Here is a 22,755-nt window from a genome sequence, read left to right as displayed (position 1 = left end):
ATTTATACTGATAATTCAATAAAATAAAAGTCCTCCTTGTACGTACGTACTACGTCAGCGATTGTTGTTGTTCCAGCTGTTGATGAAATGGATGCCGCAGCGATGGCGGATCCTCCACACGTTACGGATTCCAAAAAGGTGGAGTATTTCTCCTCTATTAACTCCATGGCCCGTAAGATCATGCAGGAGCGGGAGAAGATAAAAGATGGCTACGGTTCGGTGTGGGATCAGATGAGCCCGGCCGAACAGGACACAGCGATAGATGAGGGCATTATGGACCCGCGGATTCGGGCTCGGTACGCTATGCACCGGGTGGACAGAGAGGAAGTGATATGCTACCCAAAACTGCTGATCCAGACCGGACAGAAGATCGTACATTTCGGAGAAGAGGTTTTTGTATGATCCATACTTGCGATTTGGGTTGTGGTGTGTTAAGGATTTATTGTTGGTTCAGAAAAGACTTGCTGTTTGGATTTGTTCTGTTTCCAAAAACACACCTGAATAATTAAAAGTAAGCCTTCTTAAAATAATGTCCGCTAGTAATTTGTTTTTGTGTACATAATTCATGACTATTTTTTATATCCAAACTGCACATGCCAGCTCACAAACGGACTCTATAGACCTGCGTGAAACTGTTCGACAAAAGTATTATATTAAACAAAATTAGGACACTCTACACTGAATTGAGTACCATTGTATTTTAGGTCATCATTTAGAACATAAGGCAGAATTGACAGATTCCAGTGCTGTCTGGCTATCTAATGACGATGGTTAATATATTTCTTATCTTTGTTTCAAGGACTTAACTTGGCAAGATGAGCACTCAGCTCCTTTCTCTTGGGAGACCAAGGTAAGTAGGCCTCCACTTCTAAAAAAAACAAAAACATAATCAGTTTGCTGGAAGAAAACAACCAATTGGAATTTCTATATGTGTTGTTACTTTTCTAACAGAGTCAGATGGACTTCAGTCTGATCTCTGGTGCTATAGAACCCAGTGTTCCCTCCTCAGGGAACGAATCTAAACCCAAGACCTCTCAGAGTAGCAAGCTGCCCAGCAGTGACGAGTCTACTTTCTGGAAGATCAGCGCTGAAAGATCCAGACTAGAGGGCGAGAAGGCTGAATTTCAGTCTCTGACACCCAGCCAGATCAAGTCTCTGGAGAAAGGGGAGAAACCCTTGCCCTCGTACCTGAGGCTGGAGTCTGGGCAGAGGGAGACCGAGGAAGTCCATGTCTTGCGTCCGGTTAAACAGAAAGCCCCCAAACCTCCAGCACCTCCGCCCCCCGTTCCCATCAGCATGACCCCAGTGGCGATCAGTGTAACCCCAACACCTCCTGCTCCTGTGAGTGTGTCCTCCACAGATGGAGAGTGGGAAAGGGCCCAGAGTACTCTTCCTTCTGTAAGTGCTCTGGATGATGTGTTCAGTCCTGGTCTGGTCACCAGGTCTTCCTCTCAGTCCAACAGCACAGCCAAAGATGGCAACAAGGCAGATAGCTCACCCACCTCCAGCCCTACCTTCTCACAGGTGAGATGGAAACTCAAATTCACCTTCATTTTGTTGTATACATTAAAATTCTTTCTACTAGTGATCTCAAAAGTACCGCTATGTCAGTACCAAGTTGATACTAAAATAAAAAGATGTCTCACGATACATATGTTTGGGCAGTACCGGTAGCAGAGGTGGGAGCAAGTCACACATGTTCAAGTCACAAGCAAGTCTCAAGTCTTAACCATCAAGTCCTGAGAGCAGTGCAGACAAATCAAGCAAGTCAAGTCAGTGGCTCACCTCAAGCAAGTCAAGTCGAGTCCTGAGGGACTAGTCAAGCCACAGTACTTAAATAAATAGAGGTTAATTTTTAAATAAATATTTATTTTTGCTCTGAAAAGATGAACTTATATAAATATCTTTACATAAAATATTTTATATGAATTGTATAACAGTAATGTGTTATACAATATATATATATATATATCTTTTTTTTTTTTTTTTTTAGTAAATTGCGTTTGAACATGCACAGTATTTTTATCGTGGGCACTTAAAAATGCTGTGAATACTTATAGATACCTTATTATCTGGATTGTTAAGATTTTTAGAATTAACCGTTTAAAATGTATAACACTGCATTTATGCTTTGTAAAAATGGGGTCCGATTTTCACATTGATCGTTAAAACGGCAGATGGGCTGAATGAAAATGCAAATTTGCTCTCTGACAGTAAGTGGCGCTTATGGAACAGCAGAAATATAGCTGTTACTCTGGTGATGCCTGTACACAAAGCAGCCCTGCGCTTGCTTATAAACAATACTTTATTAGGCATTATGCTGGTAAGATGAAAAGAAAATGCCATCGAAACTTTTCTGAAGACAGTCAGTTCCCTTCAGAGATACATTTATAAAAAATAGTCATAAAAGCCAAAGGGCTTTAGTTAAATTCTTCAGAAGTCATAATCACTATGAGAGCACTTGGATTTTATCAAAAGACATTCTGTATATTGTATACTACTTGTAACGTTTTAAATAAAGTGTTGTGACTGCAAATCATTATGGTATATTGTTGAGAAGGTTTAGACAAGACACACCTCATTTAGAGGCAATGTTGGGTAATTTCCAACTTGTCACACTACAAAACATGAGATTAATTGTGAATCACTTTAATTTACTGACAACCATCAAACATTTGAACAGTAATTTTACATATTAATCTTTCTGGATAATGAAATAACAACATTATTTACTTACATTTCCTTGTGGGTTTTGAAATGTCTGATGAAATTCGAGGTTGTGGTGGTTGTATCGGATATTTTTGCATTGCATATTTTCATACTTTTTTTATTCACACGGTCCAATTCGAAATCTTTATATCTAAAGATGATTATTACAAACTTGATTATTAAACTGCAAAAGGCTGAAATCTTACCATGTGTTCAGACCAGAGGCAGCAAGAGCGTCAAAATTCGCTCTGGCTGTCCTGTCAAAAACGCTATCGAAGATTCGTGGACGCTCTGACGTATAGTTGAAATAGGTGGCAACGTTCGTTCAGAATGCTTGGTTTTGTCAACTATATTTAATGGGGCTGCAAAACATCCAGACATGTCGACCGGTATCTTTTTGCCGACATATTACAAGTAGCGCATATCCTCATGAAATCTTTTAATATATTATTATGTAAACCATAATATCCACTTCATCAACTCACCTGGCACACCAACAATTTCAGACACCTTTGTCCACGCATCGTTTTAAAAAAATGTATTTATATCCCTTTGTAAGCAAACAGGGACAGATCATATATTACGGGAAAACCCGCCACGGCAATAATCAGTTTCTCCTCCATTTTGTCTTCGGATCTAATGTTTTGGTGAGAACCAAAGTTTACACGGTTGTGTTCTCTAGACTTCGCTATAGCGGAGTACTTTTTTTTTTTTTTGACGTTTTTTAAAAAAAAAATGTTTTTGATGCATTCATTGATAAACAATATGGGAAACATATAATTCACAAAGGCAGACAATACCAGGGGAGCATAGGGCTAACAAAAAATAAAAATACAAAAATCACAAATCAGCACTGAAAGATGTTAAACAGGGTAACTAGATGCAAGGTCTTGATAGCTTTCCTGTTTTTAGAGTATAGGATTGTCTTAATGTATTGTTTGACTTCGTTTTCAAAGATGGCAAAGGAAGGTTTATGGTTGGAGAACTTAGATTTGTGAATATGTGATTTTGCCAGCAATAGCATCAGATTGATGATATAGAAATTATTTGCCTTGATAGAAGGGTATGTAAAAAAACCAAACAATACATTGTTGTAGGAAAGTGAGAATTCAGAGTCAATATATTGGGAGATAAATGTACAGATATCTTGCCAAAAAGTGCAAGAGTGGGGACAAGTCCAAAATAAATGATGCAGGTCTTCTTGAGCCATTTGACAAAATGAGCAGTCCACATCAATGTCCTTCTTATATCTTCGTAGAAATACCTTGGAGGGATAATAGCGATGCAACATTTTAAAAGATACTTCCTTAATCTTATTTAAAATTAGGTATTTGGAAGGTAAGCACCAAATTTTCTTCCAGTCCAGATTTGGAGTAAGGTTATTCCAATAAGGAACAGCATTTGGAACAGAGACTATTTCTTTTTGAAACAGAGTATGTATAGTTCGGTTATTGTTTCTCAAGTTAGAGGAGAAACAGGTCTGGCCAACAGTAGTCGCACAAGGATCCAGTGGCAAAAAAGTTGGTACAGATGCTGTATCGTTTCTAAGAAGCATTAGAGCACCAGAAGGGATTGCATCAAACACTACGGCATATTCCTTCAGTGGTATAGGAATACCATACTTGTCTAGAAGTTCGGAGTATGACATTAATTCACCACTAGAATTGAGGAGATGTTTAACCAGATAAACTCCATGGACAAACCAGTTTTCCAAGAATAATGATTTGTGTTTATATAATATGTCTCTGTTGTTCCAGATGTAGTACTTGTGAGGGGAAAAGTTGTGTTTATAAATTAAGGACCAGGAAAGAAGCAATTGTTTGTAAAAGTTTGATAGTTTTAAGGGGATTTTTTCAACATTATAGCTGCAAAGTAAGAGGAAATTAAGACCTCCAAGCTTTGAAAATAGGTAGTTGGGAATAAAATTCCAGATTGAGTTTGGATTTTTTTAAAAACTGTTTTATCCAATTTATCTTAAAAGTATTGTTGAGGGTAGAGAAATCAAGAAAGTTTAGACCACCATTTACATAGGAGTTCATTAATACTGATTTTCTTACATAATGGATTATATTTCTCCATACAAAGTTGAATAATAAGTTATCAATGACCGTGGAGGTCCGTTTGTTAATATCTAGAGATAAGGCTGCATAAGTAAGACGAGATATGTCCTCAGCTTTGGTTAGCAAAATTCTTCCTTTAAGAGATAAGTCTCTTTGAAGCCATAAATTATTTTTTGTACCTTTCCTACGATTGGGTCGAAATTTAAAGAGCATCTGGTGTCGTTGTTTTTGTTAATAACAATTCCAAGGTAGGTGACAGACTCTTTCACTGTAATGGTAGAGATAGACGGAACGTTACAGTTTTTAAGGGCGAGCAGCTCACACTTATTGATATTTAAGTATAGACCAGAGGCTTTAGAGAATGTCTTAATTGTATCAGTAGCAACTGAAACCTGTGAGGCATCCTTTAAAAATAAGGTAGTATCGTCAGCTAGCTGATAGCGGAGTACTTCTATACTCCAATAGGTTGCTGCCAAACCGCGTCACAGCTCATTACCATAATATTTCCTGCACTTGAACTTTCCTCTGATGCCCACACCTCCCAAGAGGCGCTGCCCACCGAGCGCCGCTGACTGCCATTGAAAATTAATGACTTCCGGTCGATTTGACACTCTCGATGCCTCTGGTCTGAACGCACCATTATTCTGCATGAGCTGCATGCTCTTAAGTGAATCTATGAAGCTTGTCAATTTTGCGTACTGTGTTGCGACAATGAACATGTACAAATGAGTATTATCAGTGCCATGCACAGATATATTTAGAGGCAGTGGCCAAAACCACAAAAAAGGCGAAGGGTCACTCACAGATCCAGTATCAGCTGAAAAGCACAAATTCGCACATATGTGTGAACACCATCCTACTATATGAGACATGCTTTAACATGCAACACTGCAAATTAAAGAGTTTCTGTAATGCTGTAGCTAAAATTAGAATTATGTGAATATAACATGCCAAAATAATAAATGTATGCAAATGTTTTTAGTATATCTAACCTTAAAATGAACCCTCAAACCATCCAGTGGGCCAGATTACAGTTGGTCTGCATGAACCCTGTGATTGACACCACTGATGTAATTGTTTGATGGTTTTGGTAAAGAAAATAAATTATGCCTTTAGCCAAAATAACATGTGTTCAGGCATTATTTGAAAATGTTAAAGTGCTGTGGATGCATTCTAATCTTAATCCAGTACAATTAATATGTAAAAAAATAAATAAATTAAGAATTTCTTTATTTTATTACTTAGCATGAATTAAGTATAATACATTCTATAGTGAAGGGTCATACCCAGTAAATTACGGGGGTGTTGCGGCACAATAATTTATCTTGCTAAATGAACATTATATCAAATTAAAATTATGACATTGTCTCAATTTCAGTTGTTGTAAATTGTAGTAACTAAAAACAGCAATAATTAAAGAAATAACAATTAATCAGTTTCAACCATGCTTTTCTGTGTGCTAATACATTTTTATTTGTGCACCAGTGCTAACACCTAATGTACAGACCTCTTGTAATCAAAATACAATAATGTACAGTAAGTAAAGATTGATCATGTTTGATAATGTACTTTTAAAATTCACAGTAGAAATAGAATAAGCTTCTATTGTTTAAAAAAAGAATATTGTGGGTGTTTTATTGTTTCTAGTATAGGCTTTATCAGATTTCTTTAGCAAAAATTAAAAGTTAATATTGGCCAATACCATAGTCACCGATGTATTATGCTTTCCTAAATTTTATGTCCTTAATTTTTCAGTTCAACACCAGCAGCAGTATTCTGAAGACTGGATTTGACTTCTTGGACAACTGGTAACACTTGAATATACCGAAGAACCCATTCCAAGTATCAGGACCTACAAGCATCACAAACCCAACACTAGAGAACAGCTTCTTTTTATATCCTAATTCTTTAGCAGTTTATTTAGGACGCATAAATATCTCAAAGACTCAATTAAAATATTAATCGGTCTAATTCTATCTTGCTGGTTCAAAGTTACAGGATGCATGATATCTTTACAAATTAGATTTTGAACTGAGCATCTGTCTTTCCTATTTTATTTAGTTTTATGCTTAGTATGTACAATTTTGTAAGTTTGGGAGACAGCTTTCACACTAATCAAAAAAGCCAGGCTTAATGGGCAACCAAACTTGGGGCCACAAAAAAAAACCTTTAGACTTTAGACCATAAAGCCTGGCACTAAAGACTTTTAGTTTGAAAGCCACATCACTCCCACTGGCCTACACTTAATATTATTATAATCTAGACCTCAATACTAGTGTTAAGATGCTTCATTGCACATTTACTGATGGCGACCTAAATGAAACACCATAGCATAGAGACAACTTGCTCCTTGGTTGTTTTGTAGACTTTTTTTATGCACACTACTTTCATTGTATGGTTTGACATGAATCATGTACTTTTCAGACTTTGTCCCCATTCTCCCTTCCTTTTCTTATGATAAATGAAGCAATAATTTGGCCATAAACTTACTCTATGCAGGAACGCAAATGCAGAAGTAAATGCTTGGCCAATGCTTTGCAAGAGCCTGTTCCAGTTATACACATATAATGTATGGTCTTATGTTAAGGTATGGTCGCACTTGACTTTTTCATTTACTTACATTAATCCACATGAAATGCAAGCTCAAAAATTTCACAAACCAAGTTTGACCTGCAAATTTGTATAGCCAAACTATATATAACCAAAAGAAGATCTATATGTCACAGTTTTACTTTTTGTCTTAATTAAAGAAACAAACATCAAAGCTGCATGGTTTGCAAAGTATTCTTGCATGCTCTAAGCATAGTGTGACTGCAGCATTTCATGGCATTAACAAGCCTCAGTACTCAAGGGGGCGATCATGTTACATTCACATGTTTGTGCCATCAAACGAGATGTATTATGCAGGTAGCTAACTAAAAACATCCAACAGTTTTAACTTCAGCAAGATTCTCATTAAACTGATAAGCTGTTGTTGTGACCTGAAATTATGTGTTGCTCGAAGCTTTTGTGCTCATATACTTCCATAGAGTATGTTTCAAGGAATAATTTTGGAGCCTTCGTGCGAGATTTTGTTCATGAACAATAAATGTGTGGTCTGGAGCCAGTCTTTATACATTGCCTGGCTAAAAAAAAGTCGCAGTTTTTATTTAAATAAGCAGATGCTTAAGAGCCTATGATTGGATTATTATTGCAGTGATTAATATGTTTCAGCTTGCAACAATTATTTTAACCTTATACTACAGGGCTGTTGAATGCTTGATTCTGATTGGTTGAGAACGTTCGAAGGTGTGCAATTATTTTCAGGGAAACGCACGGCTAAAGTAGTTCCAGGCAGGTCTTGACCGCATTACAGTTCCATATCACTTCGCGTAGTCAACTGTAATAACGGAAAATAGGATACAATTCATAACAAGAAATGACAGCGACAAATCCACTTCAACTTCAAGAGGAAAAAAAATGACAGACTATTTTGATTTTCCGGAAGTAAATTTTAATATTTATGGTGAACATAAACATTTTAACAACTGGGCGACTGCAGTACTGGATAGCTCAGATGAAAAAACAAATAAACGGAAGAGGACATCAAAGGCAGCCGGCAACAACAAAAGACATAAAACAATCAGCGAAGAACAGCTAGACCGACTCGAGGGCGAAAAACATGAAGAAAACACCAAAAAAACAACAGCTTGGGCTGTCAATGTGTTTAACGTGCAGTTTAATTTTAATAAATAAATTTGTTCGAATTAACGAATAAATTATAACGTATGAATTAATAAATAAATTAAATAATAATATGTCTCATTATTGCAACCTCTGTCTCTCTAATAACTACACTAATAACTGCATTAGTCTGCTGTCAGTGGCTCAAACCTCCGTTACTAACTCTAAAATGACGTTTTGGAATTAGCAACGGAGGCATGGGATTAGATGCGTAAGAAATTAGTCCTACATACAAGAGCGTTTTAATGACAAAAACTTGACACGTCTAGAATCACATCATCTGAACAATGTTTCGAGGTGTGGTAACTGTAGTATAAGCGAATAATTGACTCGGGCGTTGAATTATTAGAAAAATAATGCACACCAGGTGTAACGGCCACTCCGCTTCGCGTCGTGACCGCATTACCACCCTGGGTGTGCATTATTTTTCTAATAATTCAACGGCCCGTCGTCAATTATTCCTTACCTAACTGATGCAGTGTGTAGCTTCTCATTTCCTAAACAACCATGTTGGAAGATGTATCCTGTGGTCATGGAAAAGATGTTACTGCGTTTCAGAATGGGCAAATTATTGGCCTGCATCAAGCAAAGAAAACAACTAAGAAGATATCTGAAATCACTGGAACTGGGTTAAGAACTGTCCAATGCATTATTAAAACCTGGAAGAATAGTGGTGAACCATCAGCTTAACGAAAGAAATGTGGTCGGAAAAAAATCTTTAATGATCGCGATCTGAGATCACTAAAACGCTTGAAGTCATTGTAAAAAAAAAAACATCGACAGTAGAACTCAAGGGGTCTGAGGGTGTTTTGGGCCCTGGAGAAGTTTTGACATGCCTTGACATTTGTGCTTTTTTCAGTTGCTTAAAAACATATTAATGGCTAAAGTCTGATAACACTGTATTCAGCACAAACTGGGCTACAATAATATGTGAGCAACATGTATGTACAGGTTTGTATTTTTGAGAAAATAACGTTTATGCATGATTTTTGAAAAAAACGAAAATTTTAAGTCACTGAAATAAGGCCATATAACACATACTAAACATTTGTCCACAAGACTTTTGAGAACTGGATCTTGTAGCCTAGAGTTTTTGCTACAAAATGATGTGAAAATAATCCTGATCACTCATTCATACAAAACAATATAGTCATTTAACTTTTGTGTGACAATTTTAGTGCTGAATGGTAATATGCGAGGAGGCGTGAACTATCATGAATATTGATGAGATTCACACCTGAGGACACAAAGACCACTCCTCTGGGCCTATCAATGAGGAATGTGACAAAGAGAATGAATGTGAGGAGATTTAATGATCAAAATCAAGTTTTAAGTTAAAAGAAGTAATCTGACTATATATTTTCTTTACATAAAGACTTTACTTAATTTTAGACCTACACTACCATTAAAAGAAGTCTCTTCTGCTCACCAAGACTGCATTTATTTGATCCAAAATACATATGATAATATGCAGATTTTCTAATATGGGCATATTTAAAGTGCATTTTAACCTGAACACATATTTGCAAGCACAAGCTTTGTTGATGATAACGAGGCAGCATAAACACATTAAAATATAATCTAAACATTCATATTATTTTTATATCATATTACATATCATATTTATATCATACAGCATACAATGTAAATAACAACATTTACATGTAACTAAAACTTGCCTATTAGGACATGTCAATACTTTGAATGTCAAATGTCAAACTTTGAATCCTGTCTGGAAACAGTCCCACTAGTAAAATATGAACATGTTTATAAAATAGCATGTCAGCTAATGAAAACTAACTTACTTACTCGTTTGAAATTGTATCCTCTGCTGGAACAAATCTCTCTTCAAAATACAAATGTCCACCTCTTCGTCTGAGAAAAATGTTAACTCTTCCTCAATAGCCAAGAGTTTGATCGCCTGTGTATCATTACAAACATGCAGAAAAGTTGAGTTGTGTTGTGTTTACATCAAATCTCGCAGTCGGGGGCGTGTACTTTTCCCTTGATCGCCTCAGCACATTAGCGTATGAATGGCGCGCTCTGCTGGTGGGTGGGATCACATTAGAGATAATGAAGCTGTGCCAGGAAAACCGTACATCGCTTTGTTTCATACAGATTACATTGCAGGAGAATATTTGTTTTAAATTTGAATTGTTTTATTTAAAAGTAGACATTTTAAGCTTTCTTTAGACATATGTTTCATGTTTGTGTGAGAAGAATTCAGCGGAGTTTAAGTTAATTTTAGTGACGTGTTTCTGAAATATGATCGTGAACACAGAGACTGCTGAAAGCTCACCCTTTTTATTTTATTTATTTAAAAAAAACACAAGGTTTTGATGTTAATATGAGTGTACACAAAAAAAGAAGACCCTCTATAGTTTATAATCATGTATTGATTGTATTTATATGACCATAAATGACGGAGTATTTTAAGTCTATGTTACTGCTATGTGAAAAAAAAAACAGCAAAACGCGCCGGCGCGTTTGCCGACCCCAGAGGGTTAATAGTGAGAGTAAGCAATGCTGCGAGAACTTACATGATTGGGACTAAACAGCTGTGTGGCCACAAGAAAGCCACTTGTGAGGCTAATCAGGAAAAACATCTTCAATTTGCAAGGGAGCATAACGATTTGACTGTGGAAGGTAAGTGCATGAAGGGAAGCACATGAAGTGATACACCCGTCATGCATAGTGCCCACTGTACAAGCCTCTGGAGGCAGTGTTATGATCTGGGGTTGCTCATCAACATTATACGTCAATAAAATTAAGTCAGCTGAGTACCTGAATGTACTGAATGACCAGGTTATCCCATCAATGCATATTACAGTATGACAATGTCAAGATTCATCAGGCTCAAATTGTGAAAGTGGTTCAGGGAGCATGAGAAATAATTTTCAAACATAAATTGGCCACCACAGAGTCCTGACATTAACCCCATTGAATGCCATTGGGATGTGCTGGAGAAGACTTTATGGAGTGGATCAACCCTCCCGTCGTCAATACAAGATCTCGGTCAAAAATTAATAATACTCTGGATGGAAAAGAAATTGTTGACGTTGCATAAGTTTGTTGAAACAATGCCATGACGAATGTGTGCCATAATCAAAGCTAAATGCGGTCCAGTAAATGTTTAGAGTCAGTGTATATTCATAGATCTGTCATGTAAGATGAATAGAATAAAATAAGGAAAATAACTTGAATTGTTTGTCTCAGTTTAGTTTTTTTCTCATTGTAGAGGACAGTGAAGCACTAATTAAAAACAGAACTGAAGCGAAGATGGAGATCCACTCATAAATCTCATGAAAGTTTTACCCTCCTTGTCAAATATTTCAAGAGGTCACTGCCTGTTATGTTTAGTTTAATAAAATATCACCATTGGATGTGTGCTAACATAATTGCTCACATATGTGGCATTTTCAAAATGCTACCAACATGCTCTATTTAAAGAGGTTTTATTCCCTGAGCTAGTTTTTGGGGAGTTGTTGTAATTGCGCCACATATTTTTAAAAAGACCCATAGTTTTCCAAGAAGTCACTGAACATATAAAGGTTAAGATTGTTTTTTTTTAAAAAAAGTGCAATATTTTCCTCATTACGTTTCTTCAGACATATCATTACAGTTCCTGGCTGGCTGTTTGTAGGTCTGAATCATTTTGAAGGAGTTTTGGGCCAGTCAATGGAATATCACAGATATCTATGGACTAAGTGAGAGGTTTACATTCTTCGTTTATCAACAAGCTATTACTTATAAGGGATCTGTTGCTTGATCTGATTTCTGGACGGTATAATGGTCTAGACAAAGACATCTAGGAGAAATTCGCTTAGTTATACAATTGAAGTCACCTTAGCCAAATACATTCAAACTCATTTTTCACAGTTCCTGACATTTAATCATAGAAAATGTTCCCTGTATTAGGTCAGTTAGGATCACTACTTTATTTTAAGAATGTGAAATGTCAGAATAATTGTAGAAAGAAGCTTTTATTTATTTCATCACATTCCTAGTTGGTCAGAAGTTTGAAATACACTTTGTTAGTATTTGGTAGCACTGCCTGTATATTGTTTAACTTGGGTCTAAGATTTTGGGTAGCCTTCCACAAGCTTTTCACAATAAGTTGCTGGAATTCTGGCCCATTCCTCCAGACAGGAGTCAGGTTTGTAGGCCTCCTTGCGTACACAGGCTTTTACAGTTCTGCCCACAAATTTTCTATCAGATTGAAGACAGGGCTTGATATTGGCACTCCAGTACTGTGATTTTGATGTCCTTAAGCCATTTTGCCACAACTTTGAAGGTATTCTTGTGGTCATTGTCCATTTGGAAGATGAGCTTTGTCTTCCTGGCTGATGTTTTGATGTTACTTCAATATATCCACAAAATTTTCCTTCCTCATGATGCCATCTATTTTGTGAAGAGCACCAGTCCCTCCTGCAACAAAGCACCGCCACAACATGATGCTGCCACCCCCATGCTTAGTGGTTGGGATGGTGTTTTTCGGCTGGCAAGCCTTACCCTTTTTCCTCCAAACATAACTATGGTCATTATGGCCAAACAGTAAAATTTTTGTTTCATTAGACCAGAGGACATTTCTCCAAAAAGTAAGATCTTTGTCCCCATGTGCACTCGCAAACTGTAGTCTGGCTGTTTTATGGTAGTTTTGGAGCAGAGGCTTCTTTTTTGCTGAGCAGCCTTTCAGGTTATGTCGCTATAGGTGTAGTTTTATTGTGGATGTAGATATTTGTCTATCGGTTTCCTCCAGCATCTTCACAAGGTCCTTTGCTGTGATTGATTTGCACTTTTCGCACCAAACTACGTTCATCTCTAGGAGACAGAATGCATCTCCTTCCTGAGCTTTATGATTGCTACGTGGTTGTACAGATGAACATGGTAACTTCAGGCTTTTGGAAATTGCTCCCAAGGATGAACCAGACTTATGGAGGTCCACAATTGTTTTTTTCTGAGCTCTTGGTTGATGTCTTTTGATTTACCCATGATGTTAAGCAAAGAGGCGCTTAGTATGAAGGTAGGCTTTAAAATACATTTACAGGTACAACTCCAATTCAGTACACTCCTATCAGAAGCTAATTGTCTAAAGGCTTGATATAATTTTCTGGAATTTTCCAAGCTAATTAAAGGCACAGTTAACTTAGTGTATGTAAACTTCTGACCCACCGGTATTGTGATATAGGCAATTAAAAGTTAAACAATCTGTCTGTAAATTTTTTTGGGGAAAAATTACTTGTGTCCTGCACAAAGTAGATGTCCTAAACGACTTGCCAAACTATAGTTTGCTAATATTCAATCTGTGGAGTGGTTAAAAAAAAAAGAGTTTGAATGACAACCTAAGTGTATGTAACCTTCTTGAAACAACTTGGAACATTATGTCAAGATGTTAGGCAGTTAACCAATTAGATTCTGATAGGAGGAGTACTGAATTGGAGGTATACCTGTGGATGTATTTTATGGGAAAATCAAAAAAAATCAGCCGAGTATCTATAGTATCTATATCCACAGTAAAACAAGTCCTATATCAACATAACTTTAAAGGCTGCTCAGCAAGGAAGAAGCCACTGCTCCAAAACCGGCATTTAAAAAAAAGCCAGACTACAGTTTGCGAGTGCACATGGGGACAAAGATCTTTTGGGAGAAATGTGCTCTGGTCTGATTAAACAAAAAATGTACTGTTTGGCCATAATGACCATCGTTATGTTTGGAGGAAAAGGGGTGAGGATTGCAAGCCAAAGAACACCATCACAACTGTGAAGGATGGGGTGGCAGCATCATTTTGTGGGGGTGCTTTGCTGCAGCAGGGACTGGTGCACTTCACAAAATAGATGGCATCATGAAGAAGGAAAATTATGTGGATATATTGAAGCAACATCTCAAGGCTTCAGCCAGGAAGTTAAAGCTCGGTCACAAATGGGTCTTCCAAATGGACATTGACACCAAGCATACCTCCAAATTTGTGACAAAATGGCTTAAGCACAACAAAGTCAAGGTATTGGTGTGGCCATCACAAAGCCCTGACCTCAATCAGTCAAAATTTGTGGGCAGAACTGAAAAAGTGTGCAAGCAAGGAGGCCTACAAACCTGACACCAGTTCTGTCTGGAGAAATGGGCCAACATTCCAGCAACTTATTGTTAGAAGCTTGCGGAAGGCTACCCAAAACGTTTGGAGAAACAATTTAAAGGCAATGCTACCAAATACTAACAAAGCGTATGTAAACTTCTGACCCACTGAGAATGTGATGAAAGAAATAAAAGCTTAAATAAATCATTCCCTCTACTATTATTCTGACATTTCACACTTTTTAAATGAAGTAGTTATCCTAAGTGAACTAAACAGGGAATATTTTCTACGATTTAATGTCAGGAATTGTGAAAAACTGAGTTTAAATGTATTTGGCTAAGGTGTATGTAAACATCTGACTTCAACTCTACTTTACGTAATGAACTGGATTCGTTTGGGCAAAACTCCATTCTTACATTCTAATTCCCATCCCAAGAAAGCTGGGAGGAAGAAAGAGAGAAATTTCCTGTTTTAGAGGAGAAGTCCAAATTCCTTCCATGTGTGGAGACAGAACTCAGCTGGTAATGAGACTTTCACCATTTTCCTGTCATTCGGCCATCATTATGTCTTTCATTAGAACAACATTTTCCCAAGTCACAACAGCATTATAACTTGACAATTGTAATGCATGCACATATGTATCTGAGAAATTTGTATAAGTAAGGAAGTGAGTCGTGGGCTAGAAAGATTCAAAGCAGGTGAATATGTATTTTAATATTCACTTTAAAAGTAGAGAATGCTGTGTCAATAAAACTCATGTTAGCACAAAGAATGGGGTGGGAGGTTGGAGAAATATTTCCTGTTTTAGTTAGGAAAGAAAGAAAGAAAAACATTTGGACAAGGTAAAAAAGGCAGAAAACGCTTGCTGACATCTGCAGAGAGAAGTGGGGAGGAAAAAAACAACACCGTTGAAAGAGGACTGTAAAGAGAGAGAGAGAGCTCATGAGAGGAGGTTGAAAGAAATGTGAGAGGAGAGGTTTCTGTTGAAAGAGTGAACATCAGGAGGGAGGGATATCTGTATATATATATATATATATATATATATATATATATATATAAAGGAGGGAGAGAGAGAAAAGGCTAAACAGAGGAAACTCGCAGGGATTTCTTGATATACGCAGTGAATTAAACTGGAAATGAATCTAACAATGATTCTGGTGGCTGTCGTGGTTTTCGCCGTTCTGTCCTGCTGTGACTCTGCCAACAAAAACTCAACACTAACCATCACAACAGCTGATCTGTCACAGGTTAGGATTTTAAGGATTCTTTTAGGGGGAATGATCCAGTTTCTATACTTCTTTTGCACTTGTACAATAATTGATGGGATCTTTCTGCCTGGTTTGTTATGCTGCCCTAGATTAAATAAATGCATGCATGGTAGCACTTTTATTTTTATTTCAGTGAGTATTCATTTTTGGTTGCCACTGGCCTAGATGTGATTTGTGTTTTACATTTTGTCCAAACCAGAATGCGAGAAAAGTGATATGTAGGGCTACACATTTTTTTTACAATTTTAATTGAACCTGATTAATTAATCAAATTAATCACAATTGCATGTGCTGTATCATTTATTACTGAAAAATAATTTATTAAATTCAATAATATATTAAAATAATTATAAACAATATAAAGTAAATATGGCTTAAACGATACATCTGTGTCAGATAGATGCTTTTGGGGCATCTCACATTGGTTGCATCATGTCTCACTGGTTGTCAGCGTCTTGTGCCCTAAATGCCTCCTTTTTAGGACGCTGCAAGTTAAATGTAGATTCAAACTTTGAAACTTTTTTCTCCTGCATTCTGCTCGGTCCGGCTGAATTTAATTGCAATAGTGTGGCAATTTTTAAAGGCTGTACAGTCTGCCCCATCTCTGCTGTTCTCGTTGGTTTGATGAGACGCATTGCCAGTACAGCCCCAAGCTGAGACTTTGCTGACTGCCCTCTACTTTCCCAGATTTGTAAAAACATCATGTTACTTGAAGCTTTAACTGCTCCTATAGGAGAATTAAAGAAATTATGTACAATCAGGGGGCATGATTAATTGGATTAAGTTTTTTAATTAAACTTTAATTATGAATCACACTAAGTTAACTTGTTAAATCGATATCCTTAAATAAAAGCTAATTCATGTTAATGAGTTCTGGAGTCTGGAATCTGGATTAGCCATGAAATCCACAAGAGACGAGGGACATTTTGTCAGTTGCTTGGTTTCGATTTCTGTGGTGTCACATTGGGTAGCCTTGCCCACAGTGAAATCTCATTGGTCAAAAATCCCATTCCACATAGATATATTATACATCAAATGTTTTCTGATCGGCTGTGAATCTCCGTGCAGCATTGTCACTTTCAGCGTGGACAGACAAAGTTACTGAAAAATTGTTGCATTTTGACTTAATGCAACCATAGGTGATGTGACAAAAGAGTGGTGCACACTGGTGATCAAGTTCGTCACCTTTGATGTTTTGAGTGTGCAACTGAGCCGCACGTGGACGTTTTTGATGGTTGTGTAGTGTGCACACTCCTGCAACTTACATGACTATTTGCAAACCTATTTGAAACCTTGCAGAAGAATTGTCAGGTGTGTGCACTGTCCCAACGAGTGACAGACCAACAATGAGCAAAATCCAATGAAATATAGAGGGAGGAGAGGGGCTATTCACACAGAATGAGTTCTTGCGTAAAAAAAAAAAGACAGAAACAAATGGAACAGATTGCAGGTGTGTTGATATTTTAAAAACTTTGAAGTTCTTTTAACTTAACACATCATCTTAAAACCACTAGCAATAGACACTGAAAAAGCAGCAAGATTTGTCACAATGGTCAAAGACATTTACAAAAATGCATCCTGTGTGAACAGCCCCAAAGTAGTAATTTAGCATGTGCTGTATTGCAAAGTGAAGTATAGTACACTTATTACAGGGACAATCCACCTGTAATATGTGTACTATAACAACCTTCCAGGTACAAGTCCTCAGCTTGAATCACTACACTACACCACACCTCATCAGGTTGTATTAGGTTACTGTCTAGTTTTAATGAAAACTGTTTGCTTGTCTAATTCCCCAGGCAAGAGATTTCAATGAAGAGACAGTTAGAGGTCGAGGGGACACTCCTGACATCATAGAACCTGAACCAACCACTGCTGTCTCGGACATTGAGAGCACTTACAACTACATCTGTGTGTTCCTCCATCACTTATTTATCTTACACAGTGCCAGAAAAGCAAGCCAAAACCATTGTAACAAACGTATATGCAAATATTACAACTTGCAACAACACTCGTCTCGACTTGCACAAATGATGCACTATTAATCATTTGTGTTGATGTAACTCTTTGAAGCATTACTTGTATATGTATAAATATGACCTGACAAGAAGGCTTGTGAGTGTTTATATTTTAATAGTCTTGGCATGTGAATTTCAGAGTGAAACTTGAGCATGTTATTTCTATGTAATAATTTCATAAAGTTGGTACAATTCTATCCCAAAAACTAGTTCTTAAAGGCATTCTTAGAATCCAGACACCTTGTCAACCCCTTCCCCCTCCAAAACAGAGTTTAAGATTTCTCCACAAAGTCTATTCATTCTCTGGTATGCAGCAGCATAGCTGACTAATGAAAGACTTGATTCACTTTGTCTATTTATACATTTCTACAGTGTCTCGACTGGCAGCGATGGATCAGGCCATCCACAAGCTTAATGTGGGCCATTACACACTGGACATTAAAGTTACACAACTTCTGGACAGCGTGTCACATCTTGACAGTAGATTAGGCAACACTGAGGATACTATACAACAGGTTTCATCCTACTGCATAGATAATCGCAAAGAGATTGGACGACTAGAGGGTTAGTGGGCTCTACCTTGACTTTACCACACTGGTTGCCTGTGGATTCACAGCACCAAAATGGTATAATTTTAGTGATAGATGGAAATTTAGTAGTGAGAACTCTTTCTATGCCTAAAAAATTTAAATTTCCAAAACTGATGAGCTTACCAACTATACAAGTAAGCTGGTGACAGTCTATCCACATTATTATCAAGGGCAGTATTCTGTCCTAGCTGATCATGAAACCGTCCACGGCTCAATATTGGCAAATCGAAAAAGGTTAAGGAAATTCATTTTGATGTTATTTTAATACCAGATATATGGTATATATGGTACACTAAACTCCCTATGAAAATAAAATTAAATCCAAGGGATCATTTGGGTTTCCTCAGCTGCCACACCAGCAGAGCCCTCTGGAGGTCCTCCAGACAACCATTTATGATAGAACGATGACTAATGATAGTTAGTCTAAGGACAGTCACCAGTTCCTTCATTAACCACATCTTAGAAATGCTTTAAGGTATTTGATATATATCTTGAAGTTCCTTGAGGAATAAAAATAGAGTTTTTGAGGCTCCTTTAAAGGGAGCCTGGAGGATCTCTAAAAGATTCTGCCAGTTTGGCATGGAAGCCTATACCTCTACCTCTAATCCCAACCTTTTATTTCTAAATCCTGCCTCAACCCCATCCATTTCACCTGACACTGATCCTAGTCCCCAGCCTAAACCCAACCCCTAACTTCCAATCCGATTCTATTTATTCTAAATTGAATCCCTAACCCTAGCCTATTTCCTATTCCCATGCATTTTTCTTCCAAAAAAAAGAAAAACCATGCATGTTGCCTGGGTTGGTCCTAATCTATTGAACCAAAAAAACAAATATATAGTTAAGTTGTTCCAGGAATGAAAATGATGTTGCTTCAGGAATATGTAATAATTGGGCAAATCACTGTAGGTGACAGCATATTACTCCATTAGACCGTCTTGAACTTTGTACTGATTAAAAGTTGTACTGCACTTTATTGAAAACTGATGAAAATTACTGATTAAACAACTTACATTTTATTTTTTATTTTGTTGTTCCAGGGTGCCAGAAAGGTCTTAAAATGGGATACAAATGCGTTCTGGCATACCGCTTGTATGAAACCTATGCGGATGCATCTCAGAAGTGCCATGAGCGTGGTGGACGCATGGCTATGCCTCGAGACCGCAAGGAGCAGGAAGCTTTGGCCGAATATGTAAAATCAGTATTCCATGGAAACTGGCCTGTTTGGCTCGGGATCAACGACCAGCGCTCTGAAGGCTTCTACCTATTTGAGGACACAACTCGTGTCACTTACTTCCAGTGGAGAAAGCACTTCCTGTCAAGCCAGCCAGATGGCGGGAAACGAGAGAACTGTGTAGCTATGTCATCAGATGATGGAGACTGGTGGGACACCTACTGTGACAGACGCATTTATTACCTATGCGAGTTTGACCTTTGACCTTGATAAATTCCTAGATGAAGCAGCTCACTTCTAATCAAGATTTTGAGATTTTTTTGTTATAAAGAGCCAGCTATTGATGGTTTCTAAAAATACAGTTGTTGCACATGTAGCATTTGGACCAATGAATTTAAAGACCCCATGAAATGATGAACAGAGTTTTCTTACATCTTTTTGAAACAGGAAGTTAGGGCAGGACACAAAGGGTTATACTTTTTTTTTTAAATACCCAATAGAAATTAGTTTGTCACAGCCTGGCATAAAACTTATTTTGATATCCAGTTTGCCATGTGTTATTGCTAGTGGGTGGCAAGTGGCATTTAAATTTAGGGGGAGAGGAGGTTCTCATTCTAGAGAGCATATTAGAAGACACATTTTTTGGACACGCTTCTGCATAAAACATGTGTCAACAATATTTTTGGTCCCACAAGTTGTTGGTAGCAGAAAGCATATGTGCTATATTTGTATTTTGGCAACATTAAAAGAACTAGCACAGTTCTTGTCTACTGGTGGTTTGTGACACAAAAATGTGTCGCAGGTCTGTTGCTCACAGCAGGGTGAAAAACAATGCTAAATGCACACAGAATCCATGACATGCCCTCGTCTTTGAAAACTATGAGCAAAACTAAGAAAGGTAAAATAAAATATAACCCAGACTACATTAAACATGGGTTCACTTGTAAACGAGTATAAACATTATTCTGTACAACTGAGTTACTGCAGAAACAGATAATAAACAAATAAATACATTGTAATGTTTGATTCCAACTTGATCCCATTTTGACTTCTTAAAAGAGAAAAATAATCCTTTATTTGTAAAAGCTGGATTTGAAAATCAAGAATGAATTAAAACAGAATTTGTAATCTTGTTTGATGTTTAAAAATTTGTATTCTAAGGGGGCTTTCACACTAGCACTTTTGGTGCGCACCCGGGTTCGAATGACGTCGGAGTTCGGTTCGTTTGGATGATGAACGCTGTCTTCCGAACTCGGGTGCGCACCCGCGAACCGTACTCGGGTCTGCTTAAAAAGGTGGTCTGGGGTACGGTTCATGTGAACTCCAGTACGGTTCACTGCTGATATGAACGCAATCGAACCAAACCGCGGAAGTGAACCGCTATTGATGACGTATAATGTGGTCGTCAGTCTCACACGCGTCACTTTCAAAATGAGCGGAAAGGGTTTGGTCTTCCGATGAAATTGATACCTTGTTAGCTGTATGGGCTGATGAAAATATTCAAACGCAACTGGAAAACACACATAAAAATGCTGACATTTTCAAAATGTTTAGCGAGCACCTGAAAATGAGGGGATTCACAAGAACGCCGGATCAATGTCGCGTGAAGGTAAAAAAACTCAGACAGCAATATCTGAAAATACGTGACTCCCTCAGACTTAACTCTACAAAATATTTGATAAACGTTAGCTCTTTCGTGCATGCGTGCGTGTGTGCATGTGTGTGTGTGTGTATACACTTACCTTGACGAAAAGCGGGATTGACGCACATGCACACGCACTGCAAGCAGAGAAAAATTGTCTTCGGTGGACAGCCCGCTGTCTTTTGAACGATTTCAGTATTTTTGCGGCAGACAGATGCAAGTGTGTTTCTGTATCTTGATGTTGAAAACAAAACCAAAGGTTAAAAAAAAGAAGAACAAATGTTAACCGAGCAAGTCTATTCATTGAATTTTGACGCCTTTTCATTTCGCGGTTATCAAGCACCACGATTACGCACCAGCTGCAGCTTGATGACGCAAGCGTACCGCGGTTCGGATACAAATATATAATGTGAACACAGTCCATCGGGGGGAGGGGGGAGCAATCGAACTCGGGTTCGGAACAGGCAATCGAACCAAGTGTGAAAGCCCCCTAAGAGTGTGTGGGGTTAACTTTTGTTTTAGGTTTCATTAGTGTTGCTTTGGACTCTTGTTCAAAACTGTAACAGAAAACTGCTTTCATTTTGTCCTTCTAAAAAATTCTCAAGAAATATGTTTTTTTGTTTAAACCTTGTGGATTATCTGTTTTCAAAGCTTGAATGGATTTTGCTATTATTGAAACAGGTTTAAGGTGAAATGGGACTCTTGATCTATGCTGAAATGTAGATGAAAATATTTGTTCTGTCTCATGCCAGAACATGCATTTCTTCGGTCCTTTACAATTGCTGCATGTCAGACTGTACATTTTAAACCCAATAAAAATGCCAAGACATTGGCATGTTTGACATCAGCTGTCTTCTATGGACATCTTTTAGGACTTTCCTCACGATTGACAGCATATAGTGCTAATTTTTGCAACAAAAATGAAAAAAGAAATGAAAAAGACAGAGTCTTCTTCAGGGGTTCCATTACTGATCACTTTCAAATATGATTATTTACCTTATGTGCCAGAGAAACTGCGTGTAGCCATCTTGAAAATTTTGTCTCTGAACTTCTGTCCTAGTGATCACTATATAGATATCTATGGTGTTGATGTCAAAGTGTAATTAGCTAGTGAAGTGGAATTACAGGTTATAGAGTTGTCAAAAGCTATCATGAGTATATTAAAGTGTTCAGTGGATGTCATAACAACTGGAAGCAGAGCAGGGAGGTTTTAAACTTCATTCATAAATACACAAGATCCTACCTTCACACTGTGGACATATTTATATTCTTCTGTGCTCATGAAATTCCAAGAAACAACACAAAGTCATTAAAAATATCTCTGTACGACACCTCCTGCCATCTTTTCGTTTCATTCACCCATCGTGTTATTGTTAAGATGAGCAGATTTTTTGAGTGTTAAACCGGGACAGGGGAAGGGTACAACTATATTTACACACATGCACGCACGCGCGCGCGCACACACACACACACACACGGGTACAACTATATTTACACACAC

At 37.5% G+C, this 22,755-nt stretch overlaps 2 protein-coding genes across 2 annotated transcripts; both read left to right on the top strand.

Moving 5' to 3' along the window:
* The first annotated feature begins 71 nt into the window (after positions 1–71).
* c30h1orf198 (chromosome 30 C1orf198 homolog) lies at positions 72–7,896 on the top strand. The gene is made up of 4 exons (XM_052098631.1): positions 72–390; positions 800–850; positions 952–1,524; positions 6,525–7,896. Exons 1-4 carry the CDS (start codon positions 88–90, stop codon positions 6,579–6,581), a joined length of 984 nt encoding a protein of 327 aa, XP_051954591.1. The 5' UTR covers positions 72–87; the 3' UTR covers positions 6,582–7,896.
* A 7,576-nt stretch (positions 7,897–15,472) lies between these two features.
* Positions 15,473–22,096, top strand: clec11a (C-type lectin domain containing 11A). The gene is made up of 4 exons (XM_052098638.1): positions 15,473–15,809; positions 17,630–17,741; positions 18,221–18,412; positions 19,479–22,096. The coding sequence occupies exons 1-4, from the start codon at positions 15,699–15,701 to the stop codon at positions 19,874–19,876; spliced, it is 813 nt and encodes a 270-aa protein (XP_051954598.1). The 5' UTR covers positions 15,473–15,698; the 3' UTR covers positions 19,877–22,096.
* Positions 22,097–22,755: the final 659 nt, after the last annotated feature.

This window comes from Xyrauchen texanus, chromosome 30, assembly GCF_025860055.1.
Source record: "Xyrauchen texanus isolate HMW12.3.18 chromosome 30, RBS_HiC_50CHRs, whole genome shotgun sequence".
In the NCBI taxonomy this organism is placed as follows: domain Eukaryota; kingdom Metazoa; phylum Chordata; class Actinopteri; order Cypriniformes; family Catostomidae; genus Xyrauchen; species Xyrauchen texanus.
This window is presented reverse-complemented; position numbering and strand designations above follow the sequence as displayed.